Source organism: Octopus bimaculoides, chromosome 13 (genome assembly GCF_001194135.2).
Source record: "Octopus bimaculoides isolate UCB-OBI-ISO-001 chromosome 13, ASM119413v2, whole genome shotgun sequence".
NCBI lineage: Eukaryota > Metazoa > Mollusca > Cephalopoda > Octopoda > Octopodidae > Octopus > Octopus bimaculoides.
Genome location: NC_068993.1, coordinates 55,306,342 through 55,324,246, shown reverse-complemented (window position 1 = coordinate 55,324,246; position 17,905 = coordinate 55,306,342). Strand labels below are relative to the sequence as shown.

The following is a 17,905-nucleotide window of genomic DNA, read 5'->3' as shown; positions in this document are numbered from 1 at the left end:
TGCAATGTTTCACCAAAAACGAGAATTATGATTGTCACTAAATGTGACTAGGGTTTAAGAAACGCCTACATTGCTAGAAATAAGAGCTAAACCACTCTAATGCTGTAGTTAACGCATGTGAATGAAAACCTACACTAACAGAGACCATAATTGTCTGAAAAGAGTCATTTTTCGGATATTATTCAACTGTTTAAAGCTTCCATAGTTAACACCTTTTGCTATAACATGTCTTACCTAAACGCATGCCGGCATAGTAAGACATGCCACCTGCCCTACCATCCAACCCATGCCAGCATGGAAAATGGATGTTAAATGATGACAATGGTGATGGTGAATCGACTGCCATGGTCAATTCACCATCCTGACATGTTCAAGGCAAAACAAGCATGTGAGCAAGAGCAGTTCAATGTTGATTCAGTTATTGAAGATGAAATTATGGTTGACTTGAATTTCCTCATGACTCATCAAGGATCTGGAAAGTGCCAATCAATCTTTAAAGTGCTATGAAATCATTATAATAACTTCTGTTGCAGGTAGGTCGCTTATGGTACACTTTAGTTGAAAGCTGACAGTCAGCCATGTGCAATAAATGTGGACACACACTCAAGTCTATGTACTGAATTCTGGAGCTGATCTTTTGTGCCAAATAAAACAATTTGATTCTCAGTAAATATTTCTTGTCACAACACTGCTGGTGACTGGTAAGTGTTGTTCAATATTTGAACTGCAAATAACTGTGCTGTCATTAACCCTTGAGTGTTTAGATCAATCTGACAAATGCAATAGTTATGATTTCAAATTGTCTGGAAATAATCATGTATTATTTCATAGCTTCATGATTTCGATGGTGTGTTGGTTTATTTTTAGAATTACATTGTCGGGTTGGTGTGAGAGGCCAAATCTGGTTAGTTTGAACATAAGACAGGTAGAATAGTTGGGCTAGATAAGGCTGGTTTAAATGCTAAAGGCTTAAATATATGTTCTGTGGTAACATCTATATTAGTGCATATAGTGTTGTTAAATGTATGTCCTGTAGCAGCCGTATTAGTTATTGTGGAATTGTATGTTTGTGATTTAGTGTCTATGTTTTAGGCCTCACCGAGGCAAGGACTTGTGACCGAGACCTTTGGAAATTTGCTGTGCGTGAGAAGACCTGGCAAGCCAAGTGAGACCATAATCCGAGGCCTCTGCCAGGGGTGTAGCCAGCCCACTTATGCGTACCTTTCCTTCATTGGACACTAAACTCCATTTGCAAAAACCTGCTGAGGCAAGTGAAATCGAAATTGAACCAAATTCAACAACTGGTACCCATGCCAACCTCTCCTTCACTGGACACTAAACTCGGTTTGCGAAGACCTGTTGGGGAAGTGAATTTGAAATTGTGTTGGAACCTGTACCAGTGGAGCGCTAAGAGCACCGTCCAAGCGTGATCATTACCAGCGTCGCCTTACTGGCACTTGTGCCGGTGGCACATGAAAAAAACATTCGAGCGAGATTGTTGCCAGTGCCGCTGGACTGGTTCCTGTGTAGGTGACACGTAAAATACACCATTTTGAGCATGGCCGTTGCCAGTACCGCCTTACTGGCCTTCGTGCCGGTGACACGTAAAAGCACCCACTACACTGTCAGAGTGGTTGACATTAGGAAGGGCATCCAGCTGTAGAAACTCTGCCAAATCAGATTGGAGCCTGGTGTAGCCATCTGGTTTGCCAGTCCTCAGTCAAATCGTCCAACCCATGCTAGCATGAAAGGCGGACGTTAAACGATGATGATGATGATGTTAGTGGTTGTAGTTCTATTGAATGTACATAATGTAGGAGAGTGTGGTGTTGTGAATGTATACACTATAGAGTCTAAATTGGTGATTAAGTTGTTGAATGTATGTCCTGTCATATAAATGTTATGATTGTGGCGTTGCTGAATGTATGCTGTGGTAAAAAAAACAATTGCCAAAAGTCATTTCATTCAATGTAAATGATCAACTTCAGTATTTGAAGTACAAGTATAAACATGTCTGTATTTACTGCAAACTGCTGGCTGTCAGTTTTTAGCTAAGATATATTACAAATAACAATGATTTCATAGCATTCATTATGTTCACTATCCTATTATTCCTATAAGACACTGGATTAGTGATTATCTTAATATATAAGGTAACTATATGTGCGTATATTCCAAGTTGTTTGGTTACAGTTTTCCCATTGGGTAACTGAAATTTTTCACAAAGACACAGATTTCTGTGGAGAACATCATAGAATATGTGACATTATTCTGAACTTCAGCTTGATGTAACAATTCTAATAGAATCCATATTCCTGAACCAACCAAAGATTATAAGAATCATTTCAAAGCAATTTAGCAATTTGTCTAAAATATTATGAATTCCTGTGATTACACACACATACACACATATATTAGGTAATAATTTTAGGTGATTGTAGCTGTGTGGTAAGTAGCTTGCTTACAAATCATATGGTTCTGGGTTCAGTCCCACTGCATGGAACCTTGGGCAAGTGACTTCTACTATAGCCTTGGATTGACCAAAGCCTTGTAAGTAGATTTGGTAGATGGAAACTGAAAGAAGCCCATCACATACATGTGTGTACGTGTTTTTTTTCTTGTGTGTGTGTATGTTCGTGTGTCTGTGTTTGTTCCTCCACCATTGCTTGACAACCGATGCTGGTGTGTTTATGCCCCTGTGACTTAGCGGTTCGGCAAAAGACACCGGTAGAATAAGTACCAGGCTTACAAAGAATAAGTTCTAGGATTAAATGACTGAAACAAATAAAAGAGTAAAATAATGTAATATAATAACGAATATTTATTTCAGGTGTCAAGTGGTCAGCTGGCAGAATCATTTCCGTGCTGGGCAAAAAGCTCAGCAGTGTTTCATCTGTTGTTATGTACTGAGTTCAAATTCTGCAAAGAGTCAACTTTGCCCTTCATTCTTTTGGGTTCAATAAAATAAGTACCAGTTGAATACTGGGGTTGATATAATCAACTTATCCTCTCTTCTGAAATTGCTGGCCTTGAGCTAAAATATGAAACCAATACTACTTTAGGTAATGATAATGATAATCTTTTCTTCTCTAGGCACAAGGCCCGACATTTGGTGGGGGGGGGGCAGTCGATCAGATCAACCCAGTATGCAACTGGTACTTAATTTATCGACTCCGAAAGGATGAAAGGCAAAGTTGACCTCAGTGGTATTTGAACTCAGAATGTAAAGACAGACGAAATACCGTTAAGCATTTCACCCGAAGACCAAGTACTGCTGCTTGTAGAGAAGATAATAAATCAATGGTATAATAGATATAAGTGTCAAGGGTTAAGTTTGATAGATTAGTAATTTAGTAGATTAAGGGTTAAGTTTAGTAGATTAGTTAGTGGGCATTAGTTCAATCTCTGGGTTAGCCAAGCAATATATTCTCTAGTTGAAACTGAACAAGCAAGCGAATAAGGAAATAACTATTAATATTCATAGTATGACAACAGAATGAGAACAATCTACCATCAGCATGGAATTGATAAAGGTTTGGCCTATGATACCAAGAAGGCTACTGAAGAAGACTAGAAAGTACAATGGCTGAAATGCTGTGACCATAACAATCATGATGAAGTGAAGAAACTAATCTGAATCCATCAGTGTGTTCATTTGTTTGTTTAACATCTATTTCTTTTTTCGTGCCAGCATTGTTACACAAATATGTATTGTTGAAACAATGTTTAACAGCTGGACGCCCTTCCGGCCACTAACCCATTTTACAAGGAAGGAAGTGTATAATAATAATTCCTCATCTCAGTAATTCAGTCAAAATTCAAATGAAATTTTCAATATTAGAAGATGGACAGGCATCAAGACTATATTAGCAATTCATTGTTTATAAGTAGATAGATAGACATTGCTTGCCACTGTTTTTCACAACTGAAACTTGTGCATGTTTAGTGTCTTGATTTATAAATATTTCATCAAATGGAGGAAAATGACATGATTTAGTAGCAGCTGATTTCGAAGAGGTAAAATATAAACTATGAAGAGGAAATAACCAATATGGAAACAAGTCATGGGACAGTTAAACATTTAAATAATATTCTGAGTTTAAATATAACAGAGTTATAGCGTTTAAGAAAGGCATGTACAAAAATTATAGAGGAAAAGTTAGGCAAAACATTTAAAATGAAAATGTTCATTTTGAAATGTAGAAAAACGAAAACACAATTTATTTCGACCGAATTGAAAATTTAACAAGAAAATTGAAGCAGCTACTTTTCCAGCATGTTCATTATATGCTAATTTCTGGTTATGTGCTGCCAAAGAAAGTTTTCCATTATAGAACACAACTGTAGCCAATCAAATCATTTTATCCTGCTGATCTCTGTCTTCAACTAAACTACACAATAAAGCTCTCTGACCATAAATTACAATAATAATTTTATAACACATGCACTGAAGCACCTATATTGGTGATTGCAGCATAGATGGATGCATGTATTGCAGGTTGTAACTTTGCTGAGGATACTGTGTTAAAATATGTATGTTGGTAAGATTGGTAGAGTTGAATGTATATACTATTATATTCTCTTGGTGTTTGTCATCATCATCATTTAGCATCATCTTCCATGTGGGCATGGGTGCAACAAGAGCTGGCAAGGTCAGGAGCCACACCAGATTCCATCGTCTGTTTTGACATGGTTTCTACAACTGGATGCTCTTCCTAATGCCAACCACTTTACAAAGTGTACAGAGTGCTTTTTACGTGGCACCAGCATCAGTTTAAGATATTGTTGAATCTAAATATTGCAGTCTTTATGCTGGCGATTGTAATGATGCAGAAATATGTATAGTAATGTTGATGTAGGTGATTGTTGGGCAGTTGAATTAGGTAAAGCTGCATTGGTGATTGTGGTGTTGCTGAATATGTGCTGTGCAGTGTCCATACTGGTGACTGTGGTGTGCTGTTGAATGTGTCTATATTGGTGATTGCAATGTTGGTAAATGTATATACACTAATGTTGGTAACTGATGTATTTGTTAACAGTATATATTGTAGTGTTAGTGATTGCAAGTTGAATAAATGTACTAAAGTGTCTACACTGGTGACAGTGGGTTGGTTGAATACATACATACATACATATATATATATATATATATATATATATATATATATATATATATATATATATATATATATATATATATATATATATATATATATATATGTATGTATAGTAAAAGCAGATGAATGGGTTATGTGGTACTGCTACAATTGTTTTTGTTAAGAGATTTTATTGTAAGCATAGTATAGTCAGGGATGCCATACCACAGGATTACACAATATTATGCGACTCTCAACTCATCAGGTTAACCAAGTAAACAAGCAAGCAGTGATATGCTGATTGATCAACAGATCACCAACAAGTAAAATTTCTAATCAGAATTACCAACATTTATGAAATGTAAATTGGGTGGGACTACAAACTGTCAAACAATGTAGGTGGTGGATAGCAGAATGAGGTTGAGAATTAAAGAACAGTTATAGATGTCATTAAACTTAGTAATCTCATTCATGAAGGTTGGTAGTGGCAGAGCATGTTTGTATACTAGTGGATAGCAGGTGCCAAGTACAACATTTGACATTATTAAAACATGTTCAAAGAACAGAGCTGCCAACTCTCCTCAAAAAAAAAAAAAAAAGAACTCATTTACAGTGTTATATTGTTTTAAAGTTAACTACATTAAGGAGTGGCATGGCTAATAAATTCCAGCATTACTTATTCGTTCACTTAATTAGTCTTAATAAAAATGCTCTGATTAATTATTACAGAGCTTATAGAGTATCAACTTGAACTAAGGGAAGTCCAGCTAATTTATAATTCAGGGAGAATAAACTTAAGGAAAGCCACAAATTTGTGAAAGTTTCCTGTGAAAACTCAGAGAAAAGGGAGAGGAAAGAAATAACAGAAGCAAAATAGGATAAACCAAATAGAGAGAATACTGTTGGTATACATTCTGAGTTCAACTGCCACTGAGGTCGACTTGGCTTTCCATCCTTTCAGGTTTGCTAAAATAAGTACCAGTTGAGCACTGGGGTTCAATAAGCAGTGTCAAAGATATAAATTTACAAATTTGTTAGTATATCATCATCATTTAATGTCTGCTTTCCATGCTGGCATGGGTTGGACATTTTGAGAGGAGATGGCAAGTCAGAGAGCTACACTAGGCTCCAACTGTCTGTTTTGGCATGGTTTCTACAGCTGGATGTCCCTTCCTAACACCAACCACTTTACAGAGTGTACCGGATGCTTTTTATGTGGCACCAGCAACAGTGCTTAATATGTGACACCAACACAGATGGTTTTCATGCAACACCAGTATGAGTGCTCTATATGTGACACCAGTATGGGTCACATGGAACCAGCACTAAAATTTACAGATATCAATTATTTAGTTGCAAAGAAGTCACAAGCTGAGAGGCCAGAAAATAACAGAAAAGAAAAAAAAAACAGAACTAATATTTCCAATAGATACATATCCAACACTCAAGGAAGACTTTATAGAATTGGTTTAAAGCATAAGAAAGTTCTATGGATAGAATGTAGGTATCTGATCTTTATTTCACCTGATCCATTAATAATTTCACCATATATTTTAAGATTTCCAACAATTCTAAACAGAAATTGCAACCATATCTACCACTAACAATTGGTTTAGTGCGTCTAGCAATGTTTCACATCAGATAAAAGTTGACATTTTCGTCATTTAAGTCCTAGACCTTCATGGAGAGTGTTGTTCTTGCTGTATCTCTCCTCCTAAGTATATGAAGATGACTACATAATCTTACTTTAAAAATGGACGAAGTGAAACCCACATAAGTGAATGAATGCAGACTAGTTCTAATACGACACTTATATACAGTTTTTGGTTAGGCATTTATTTCCTAGAGAGCAAGAAATTCTCTTCTTACAGTTACATAATTTAATTAATGTCAGGATGAGAATATTGAAAGGTTACATAATTCATACAATTATGCAGTCATAATCAGAAGAATTATGCGCATTAGTCATGCCATCAACACTTACATTACCAAAATTCATACTGGAAGTATAAGCATCATTTAGTCTCCCCAGTGCTCCAAAATGATTATGCTCATTATTATTATTATTATTATTATTATTATTACTACTACTACTACAGTTATAATTATTACCATAACCATTATCACAATTATTAATACCAATATGTCTAGTATTATTATTATAGCTGATATTATTATTATATGTTCGCCTTTACATTCTGAATTCAACTGCCACTGAGGTTGACTTGACTTTCCATCCTTTCAGGGCTGCTAAAATAAGTACCAGTTGAGCACTGGGGCTGATGTAATCAACTTACTCCTCCCCCAAAATTAATATAATTAATATTATTACATAAATTCTTACACCTATGATGGATATTTCTTACACTATTTCTATAGTTAATATCAATGTTAACCCAATCAACAGCATCTGTATTATTATTACTGTAATTATTATCATTATTAATATTGTTTTCATTATTATTATCATTATGGTAGTGAGCTGACAGGATCATTAGCATACTGGGCAAAACACTTCAGGGTTGATGAAATAAGTACCAGATAAGCACTAGGATCAATGTGACTAGACCCGTCCTGCAAAATTGCAGGCCTTGTGCCAATATTAGAAAGGATTATCTTCATCATCAGTTCCTCCACTTTTATTCACTAATATTAATGTTGTATCCTCATATTGAATGAGTGTTGGAAAGTACAGTAGAAGTCAAAATGGATAGAGTGGGTTTGGGTTCCATCCCTGTAAGGGTTTATGCTATTACTATTATTGGGAGAATTCTTATAAATAACACCAATGTGATTGGCTAGATTAAGTATGGTAGAAAAAGAGAGCTTAATCTTGTGTTTGTTAAAGATTCTACTATATCTGCTAGATGGAGGGAAGTGTTTTTTCCAAAATACTGAAAAAGTTCCTAGCCGGTTATGTCACAATATTTGTAGATCATGAAGGGTTATACCACAATATATCACTTTTATGTAATATCTGTCAACTACTTCTTTGGCAGGTACAAATACTCTTTTATTTTCATGATTATTATTGTTGTTATTTCTGTCACTATTATTATTACCAATGCTATTAATATCACTAGTATTTCTATAATTATTATTATTAAGACAGCAAGCCAGCAGAAACATTAACATGCCAGAAAAAATGCTTACTAGCACTGCATCTGCCTTTACATTCTGAGTTTAAATTCTGCTGAGGGTGACTCTGCCTTTCATCCCTTTCAGGGTCGATAAAGTAAAAACCAGTTGGATTTTGGGGTCGATGTAATCAACTTGCCCCCTTCCTCAAAATTCCAGGTCTTGTGCCTGTAGTAAAAAGGATTATTATTGTTGTTGATATTATTATTATTATTATTATTATTATTATTATTATTATAACAACTATCACCAGTTTTATTAGTATCAGTACTGTTACTTTTATTACTGTTGCTTGTACTGCAAGCACCTTCAGCTTATGTCCTATTCATCATGTTATCATCAGATAATTATGAGCATTTCTGTTACTATTACTATTATTACAATTATTATTATTATTGTTGTTGTTGTTAATATTCCTGGTATTATTACTAATAATATTCTTGATAATGTTGTTAGCAGAATTACATTTAGAAGAACTAATAGTATGGTTGCTTACTCCATTACTGTTAAGGGGTTCTCTAGATTTAGATGTAATTTTCTCCTTGTAACTAGCCATATTGAGCACCTCATTAGAAGACTGAGAATGCTGCCTAAAGATATTTTCATTAGCTGATAAATAACAAATTTTAGTGGAGACCCCATTTACTATAAAACTAATTATACTTCTAGGGTAATTGGAGTAGTGATTTATATAATTAAATTAACAGTTATCTTGTAGTATGGATAGAAGAATCCATAGTTAAGGTCCAAGGTGACATTGAAGAAATCGATTATCCTAAAATTATTTTCTACTTTAATTCCTAGTCCAGAGTTGCTAGAAAATTTTCATTTCTTCCTTGACTTTTCAATATACACTTTAGTAGTGTTAGGAAATATAAACAATGCATCATCTTGGTACAAATTACCTAAGATCAGGGAAATTATGCTGTAAGGCGTGCAATAAACATATTCTGATGAGATCTGTGACTTGCACAGAGCTGCTGGATCCCACTGTAGAATCAAAGTTATTAGTTCTGTCTTTCCTGGTCCATAATTTCTTATCAAACTGTATAACTAAGTGTCTAGCACCTAGAATAATATCAATATCCCTATGTGTTAAAGAAGACATTTTCATTGCAAACATTAAGGCCTTATTTAGTAAAAAAAATATATATACTTGAGTAATAGCTATCAATATTGAAATTTATGAAAACTACACCTAGTTTGTGTTGAACATGTTCAAACCAACCAACCAAAATCAGAAGTGTTGAACTTCCAGCAACCACCCTCTTGACTCAGGGCAGCATTATCTCCTCCGGGTACTTGATGTAGGCCTCCATGTTGAGTCATAGGCTGTGTGGGAAGATGAATGGAGGCATAACGTCGCCATCACTAGTGATCACTCCAAACACCATGATGTTGACTGGATGTTTGCTTTTTATCACTCTCAGTACAAGTCCTTAGATTGCACTGTCCCCTGTAGTCAACAAAATCAAAAAGAAACAATGTGCATGCATGAAATTAAAAATATAAGATAGCGACAATTTAGCCATTTCACCCTGTATAATACTGCATTGGTGACATTATGTTGAATGCGTGCATGTCCTGTAGTGACATTGTTTCCCTTCTATAGTAAGGCAACTATCTTTGTCCTTCTATTCTCACTTGGCTCACAACCACTTCCCTCGGTTCCCTCTCTCAGTGGAGAGGGTTTTATTCTTCCAAGCAACTCGGCATCTCCACTAGTGTCATAAAATACGCACCTTGTGCTGGTGTCGTGTCTGTAGTGGTGCCACATAAAAAGCAGCCATACTGGTGCCATGTAAAGTGGTTGGCATTAGGACGGGCATCTAGCTGTAGAAACCATGCCAAAGGAGACAATTGGAGCCTGGTGTGGCTCTCCGGTTTGCCAGCTGCTATGGAAAGTAGACGTTAAATGATGAGGAGGAGGATTGATGACAGTAATTTTGTCAAATCTATATACTGCAGTAGCTATTCTGGTGATTGTAGTATTGTTGAATATAAGCACTGTATTGAAAATGTTGGTGACTGACAAATTATTGAATTAAAGTATTGCAACATCTACATTGTGACTATGGTGTTACTGGAGGTGTTTACTTTAGCAATCTATGTTAGTGGATTGTGGTATTGCTGGATGTCTCTACGACAGTGTCTATGTTAGTGATTGTTATGCTGTTGAGTTTAGTGATATGGATTTATTTTTCTGTATAAATTGTTTCTGAGCTCTTTTGATGTTTGTGCAAATGTTTTGTTTTGTTTCGTCTTTTTTTTTAATTTTGTGAATCTGTTGTTAGAATGATAAGGAAATTTTTAGAAGAAAGCTGAATAATTACTTGCCATGTAGTAGTGGTAGCCGTATGCCTGGAGAAGTGTTAACTGAGGAGGAGTTGTAGTTAGTTTTTGTAAGGTATGTATGTGTACTGATGTGGTGTATTTAGGAGCAATAAGATTAATTGTGGTGGTAATGAACTACTTCTTTCCTCATATTGTGTAGGTGTTATTTTTTGAGGACTTATAGAAATACATGTTACGTGATGTAGAGTGGAGTCTTGTCATGTGGTGCAGTGTAGAATTGTGTGAAGTGCAGCAAGATGTAATGTATGTGATATGGTGAGGGACGTGGTCGACTACAGTGCAATGTGATGTGGGCTAGTGTGGTGCAAGGTAATGTGGTCTGGCTGGTGTGATATGAAGTGGCCTGGAGTGGTGTAAGGCAATGAGGTCCAGCCTGATGAGATGTGGTCTTGTGTGGTGCAGTGTGATGTGGCCCAGAATGGTGTAATGTAATATGCTCCATTGTGGTGCATTGTGATGTAGTCTAATGCAAGGTAATGCAATGTGGTTTAGTGTTATGTGCTTTAATGCAGTGTAATGTAATGTGGTCTATTTTGTGGTGGAGTGATGTGGTTTGCAGTGGCGTACTGTAATGTGGTCTAGTTTGGAGCAATGTGAATTGGTCTAGCGTGATGTAATGCGATGTGGACAAATGTGGTGCAGTGTGATACAATGTGATGCAGTATTGTTAATTATGATATTGTGTAGTGTGTTGTATATGATGTGGTTTAGTGCAGTGTAATGCAATATGGTCAGGTGGGGTAGTCAGAAAGTTGCTATCAAAAGCTAGTTCTCTGATATTGATAAAATCCTTGCAGGTGTACCCCAGGGATCTTCCACAAAAATGATCTAATATGTTTCTACTACCACTGAGAAATTCCGGATTTTTCAATGGACTGGATTGATATCCATTGAAATAGGAGTCTCTTCGTTTGCAGAAATTATTAAACCTTACATTCACATTTAATTTCAGCTGAGTTTCCTAATTTCCTGCATGATGACTTTAGTCTATTGTTCAGGAACATTTGTAACTGAAGATCTACTGGATCTCTACAAGAGCTAGATCCACCAACAATGCAGTACTGTCTATTCTTGATAACTTGCAGAACTAAATGGAGAGTCTAGTTGGTAATGAGCTCTTTTTGTCAATCCAGTTACTCTAACATTTATAAAATTTTACTTTCATTTGAGCTTTGTTCCCTGATTCTACCAATCTAGAAATTTCCCATCAGAATTCACTTTGGCAAATTTAGCAAACTGCGTCTATGCTTGAAGGATATGTCACAGACATACTGGAAGCTGCATGCACAAAGATTTTTGCTAGAACATCTGAATTCACGAATAACCTTTGTCTTCAGCACAATATGATATCGATCTCAATAAGTTCAGGTAACTAATGTTGGCAGTTTCTGTCATTTAAAAAATTTTATCAATTCATATATTAATATTCATTTAAATCATTCATCAAGTGTTTTATTGCCATCTTTTATTAGTTCTTTCACTTATACCAAAAGTGGCCTATGGTCCTTCTTTGAGGTGATTTCTAGAACTAAAAAAAACCCTGCATTGCATGACCACATCATACAACATGCCAACTATACACAACACCACATGTTGAAACTGCCACTCTACACCACCACATCACATAACCAGACTATCACATTACACATGTTGAAGCCTTTACACCACCCTACCACATTAAATTCCCAGATTGCTACATTGCAATTAAATTATTACACAGCATACCCAAATACCACCCTGCTATGCCAATCACATGACATACCTGGACTACCACATGTCCAGACTGCTACACTATATCACTACACCATATATAGACAACAACACCACATGCTCAGGCTATCTTATTACACACTACTCCATCAAGAAAACATGCCCAATTTGCAACACTTCTACAACCATAAAACCTTACCAGTCTACTGTACATGACCACACAAGTTGCACCCTGAATGCCACACTAAACAACCATACCACACAACATATCAAGACTGCTACACTACATTACCATACCACATGCCAAGAATCCACACACCATGTCCATTCAGCCGGTTGCATTTACACTACCACATGCCTACACTGTCACACGACAAATCAGACCCCAACTCTACCACACCACACAACATGCCCATACTGCCATTCTCCCACGTATGCTTTGACTGCCACACTTATCTTCCACATACTCATACAACTACAACACCACACAATGTACTGTACGGACACATTTTCTAACTGTACCGGATTATAGCGAGCTGATCGCACCTCCCATCGTATCGATTTACTACTGGGTACGACGAATTAAATTGTATCCAGACACAGTAGAGTACCTGTGGTGGGTCACGAACTGCTGTCGCGAGACTCACATCCAAGCTGCGACTGTTTGATGGGTTTTTTAAAAATATTTTACATACTTACCTCGAAATAAAAACATTTCGATTTCAGATTGGTAAAAAGAGTTAAAAGATTATTTACAAACTGAAATGGTAAACGTATATATGACAAATATGTATATCAAATATAAAAAAAAAAAGGAAAAAGATTCGAGTCCCAGGAAACTAGACATGGTTTTGGTCGACAAAAACATAGTTAATGCAATTCCTAAAACAAATGTGTATGTGCCTTGGCAGAAATTGATTCTAATGCTTCGAGCAGGGCCGAGAAAGACGGGTCCAGCTGAAACGTTGGAATCAACCTATCAAAGTACACACACTTATTCAGTTTGCGGATTATACGTATACGAGATAAAGAAAGAGAAGGGGTGGGGGAGAGAGATTCTAATTAATAAATACCTTTAAAACTTTAATCCACCTTCCTTGAGAGTTGCAAAACTCGAGACCAGAGGCGACAACACGAGAAAGAAGAAGTTCTTCCGAGAAAGGAAGTTTGTCACTATTGAGGTCTGGTTTGGTATATATGTCCACCGAACAGAATGGACTCTTGTCATTGTCAACGATTCTTGACCGTACACACCTGTACTCCAGCTGGCTGGGAACATAACACAGGCTGTCGGGCAAGGGACGGGTTTGTCTGAGACATTGGATACATGTATTCAAGCAGCGGATGCGGGCCAACAAGCTGCTCAGGCCGTCTGCCATTGTACGCGAGAGCCGAACTTTCACACCCAAACACCGAACCACCAGGATAAACTAGAGTAATTCATACACGCTGGAAGTAAAATAGATAAATAAAGAATAAAAATAGGGGCCTCGATTCATGAATTACCAAGGAGAAGATTTTGTTGAAGGGTCTTTATTTGTGTTGACTGTCCCCAACAGTTAATAAATAGATTTGCTCGACTCCCATGTGATTGAGTAACTCTCTCGTTTCACACCTGCAGAGCTAACACATTATCAGTTGTACTTTCGTATTACGTTTGCTTCGAACTTGCAGTTGTATTCTCGTTTTAACTTATGGGAAATATAAATAACAATAGATTGACACGATCCATTTTACAATGTCTTCATATTACGACCAAAAAATAATACAGGTTTTTACCTCTCTTCTTCCTACTTAAAGTTAAAGGGAAAAGCTCGGAGAAAATTGAGCAAAATTCCTCGGAATGTCACATAGGAACATCCGAAGACCCGGTCTTCAACTGTGTAACATCATTAATAATAATAAAATAAAAATTGGAGCTCTTAATGATATAATGTCTTCAGACTTTATTTTATTTTGATGCCTAGATTTTCGCATCAAGATCCTCTTTTTTAAAATTTTGATTTTTAAATTAAAAGGTAAAATTGTATGTGTTGCTTGTGGGTGTGCGCGTTGCTACTTTAAACCTGATACAATAAAAATGACGCCCCGCCTAACAAACTTGTTTAAACATGTCATCTAGGTCAAATTCCACTAAGGTCAAACGATTCTTTCGCCGCCCATCCAAAGTAGAAAAGGCCCAGAAAAGCGAAGGGCAGTAGCAACAGTAGTGTTGATATAAGTGGTAGTAATTGTAGAGGTATTATTTCAGACTTTTATGGGTGTTATAATAATTCTATAAGCGGGAAAGTGGTCGCTCACACCTCTCTCTCTCCCTCTTTCTTTAACGTACACATACACACTCACACTTATACAGCCAGTCTGTCAGTTTATTACACTAACCTCCTTCTAACATACAAAAAGAAAGACGCCTCTCGCCACAGAGGACAAACATTCATTCATCAGTGCAAACTCTGATGCCTAACAGTGCTGTATCCTCTCTCTATCTCTTCCTTCACTTCTACTACTACAGTCTCTGCTCCTCTCAGCTAGCTGGACCCACTTCCTTAAGTTCATCTCGCCTCTAACTCTCAACTCCTTTTAGATCATTAATTCACTATTTTAAAGCATGTATATATACTTTTAAAGCTATAGGAGCAATCTGAAAATACATAGACACACCCAACTTATAAAAGGAAATTTTAATGGGTGCCAACAGAGTTATTTGACCTACTAAAAATAATTATTAAATCTCCACCAAAGTGAACTTTACTGTTTTAAATATAAATAGATACATTGCATAGCATAACCCTAGATATACTGTCTGAATAGAAATAAAAAGGATATCCTGCAGCTGGAATATCCTTATTTGTCTGCTGAATAAGGGCTGACTTGTAGCTTAAACAGTGACATAGAGAGTACACGTTGGATATTTTAGTTATAAATACATTCTACCTGAATAAAAGACACGATGGTTGTGCGCCTGTGTATGTGTGTGTGGGGGGGGGCTGTTATTTTGTTATTTCTGTTATAAAAATCACAACAACCCTTGATATCACCTCCATTTTGGGCAGGTAGGGGATTTTTTTTTGTCACAGAGCCTTGGTCATAGATATTTTATTCTCTGCTTTGTCTGTTTCATCATCATCATCATCATCAATATCATTGTCCACTTTTCCATGCTTGCAGAGGGGTCAGACAGAATTTGCTGAGGCAGGTTTTCTTCAGCCAGATGCCCTTCCTGTTGCCAACTCTTTAACTGCTTCCAAGCTAGGTATGGCATGTTTTTCATGGTAGACTGGAAGTGAATAACATGAGATCATTTACAAACATCACGTTTCACAACAAAGATACACACACACACACACACAACAAACTTCTTTCAGTTTCCACCTACAAGGCTTTCATCGGCGTAGGGCTGTAGTAGAAGACACTTACCCAGGGTGCCATGCAGTGAGACTGAACCTGAGACCACATGGAAGCAAGCTTCTTAACCACAGTCACACTTGCACCAATGTTTATGCATTACAATCTGCAGTAATTTTACACCTGAAATAATTTAAATGAATTCCTCTTTTACCCGTTTCAGTCGTTTGACTGCAGCCATGCTGGAGCACTGCCTTTAGTCGAAGAAATCAAACCCAGGACTTACTGTTTGTAAGCCTAGTACTTATTCTATCGGTTTATTTTGCCGAACCACTAAGTTTTGGGGACATAAGCATGTCTTGTATCAGGAAGATTGAATAATCATCATCATCATCATCATCATCATCATCATCATCATCATCATCATCACCATCATCATCATCATCATCATCACCACCATCATCTTTTTTTTAATGTTGTATACCATGTAAGGTGACGAGCTGGCAGAAACGTTAGCATGCCGGGTGGTAATACTCAGCGGTATTTCATCTGTCTTTACGTTCAGAGTTCAAATTCTACCGAGGTCGACTTTGCCTTTCATCCTTTTGAAGTCAATAAATTAAGTACCAGTTGTATACTGGGGTTGATCTAATTGACTGACTCGCCTCCACCAAAATTTCAGGCCTTGTGGCTAGAGTAGAAAAGAATGTTGTATACCACGTATATCACTTCATGTTTTTTTTATTATTTTTTTAATATATATTATTCTTTTGCATTATTTTTATTTGTTTTAAAACATCTGATTCTACTTAAACTCTCATATTTTACATCTTTTTGTTCTTCTCATTTGTCATCCTGATTGCAAATATGAAAAAATTTCATTGATACCTTTTTCACTCTCTTTTACTTGTTTCAGTTATTTGACTGCAGCCATGCTGGAGCACCACTTGTAGTCGAAGAAATCGACCCCAGGACTTATTCTTTGTAAGCCTAGTACTTATTTTATCGTTCTTTTTTGTTGGACCGCTAAGTTACGGGGACGTAAACACACCAGCATCGGTTGTCAAGCAATGTTGGGGGACAAACACAGACATGCAAACAAACACACACACATACATATATATATATATATATATGTGTGTATATATATATATATATATATATATATATATATATATACACACACACACATATATATACAATACGAAGGGCTTCTTTCAGTTTCTCTCTATGAAATCCACTCATAAGGCTTTGGTTGGCCTGAGGCTATAGTAGAAAACACTTGCCCAAGGTGCCACGCAGTGGGACTGAACCTGGAAGCATGTGGTTGGTAAGCAAGCTACTTACCACACAGCCACTCCTGCACCTGTACACAGCAACTCCTTATCAATATTATGACAAAAGGTGACAAACTGGTGGAACCATTAGCACACCAGACAAAATGTTTAGGGGCATTTCGTCCATCTTTACATTCTGAGTTCAAAATTCCATCGAGGTTGACTTTGCCTGTCACCCTTACAAGGTCAATAAGCACCAGTTAAGAACTGAAAGTTGAAGAGACCAACTAGTCCTGTCCCCTCAAAAACGTCCTCCCCTACCAAAATTACTGGGATTTTGTGTAAATTAGAAACAGCTACAATTGTTGCTGTTGTTGATGATGTTATTGGTATAGTAAGGCCAGTAATTTCAGTGGTGGGGGGGGGGAGTAAGTCAATTAGAGCAACCCCAGTATTCAACTAGTACTTATTTTATCAACCCAGGAAGGATAAAAAGGCAACATTGACCATGAGGGTATTTGAACTCAGAATGTAAAGACAGAAGAGATGCAGCTAAGCATTTTGTCTGGTGTGCTAATGGTTCCGCCACCTTGCTACCTTACCACCTTGCTCTTGTAACACATATTGACATTTTTCAAGAAAGAAACACCACCTGACCGATTGGAATGAAGACTGCTTGCCAACATAACCCAATCTCTGTCACCTCTCTCTGCTTTTTCTACAACAACTATAGCAGCTACTTATAAAAATAAATGAAGGAATAAATGAAGGAATAAAACATAAATAAATGAAATAAAAGCCTGAACATAGAAATAGGACACTAAAGAAAGACAAGAGACAGAAGAATGTGATATGTCCCCTACTTCTTCCTATCAACATCTATATAAACAGAAATACTTTCTAAGTTCCCATATGATATTTCAGCTTCGTTACCTTTGACCTAAATAAATTGTTACCACCACCAACACCACCTTCTCCACCACC

At 36.7% G+C, this 17,905-nt stretch overlaps 1 protein-coding gene across 1 annotated transcript in view; it reads right to left on the bottom strand.

The window, feature by feature from the left end:
- The window catches only part of LOC106881563 (E3 ubiquitin-protein ligase HECTD3), a 41,114-nt gene extending 26,693 nt beyond the window's left edge, over positions 1-14,421 (bottom strand). The window contains exon 1 of the mRNA XM_014932012.2: positions 13,373-14,421. Coding sequence (XP_014787498.1) covers positions 13,373-13,678 — 306 coding nt within the window. The 5' untranslated portion in view covers positions 13,679-14,421. The remainder of the gene's footprint in view (positions 1-13,372) is intronic.
- Between the last annotated feature and the right edge of the window lie 3,484 nt (positions 14,422-17,905).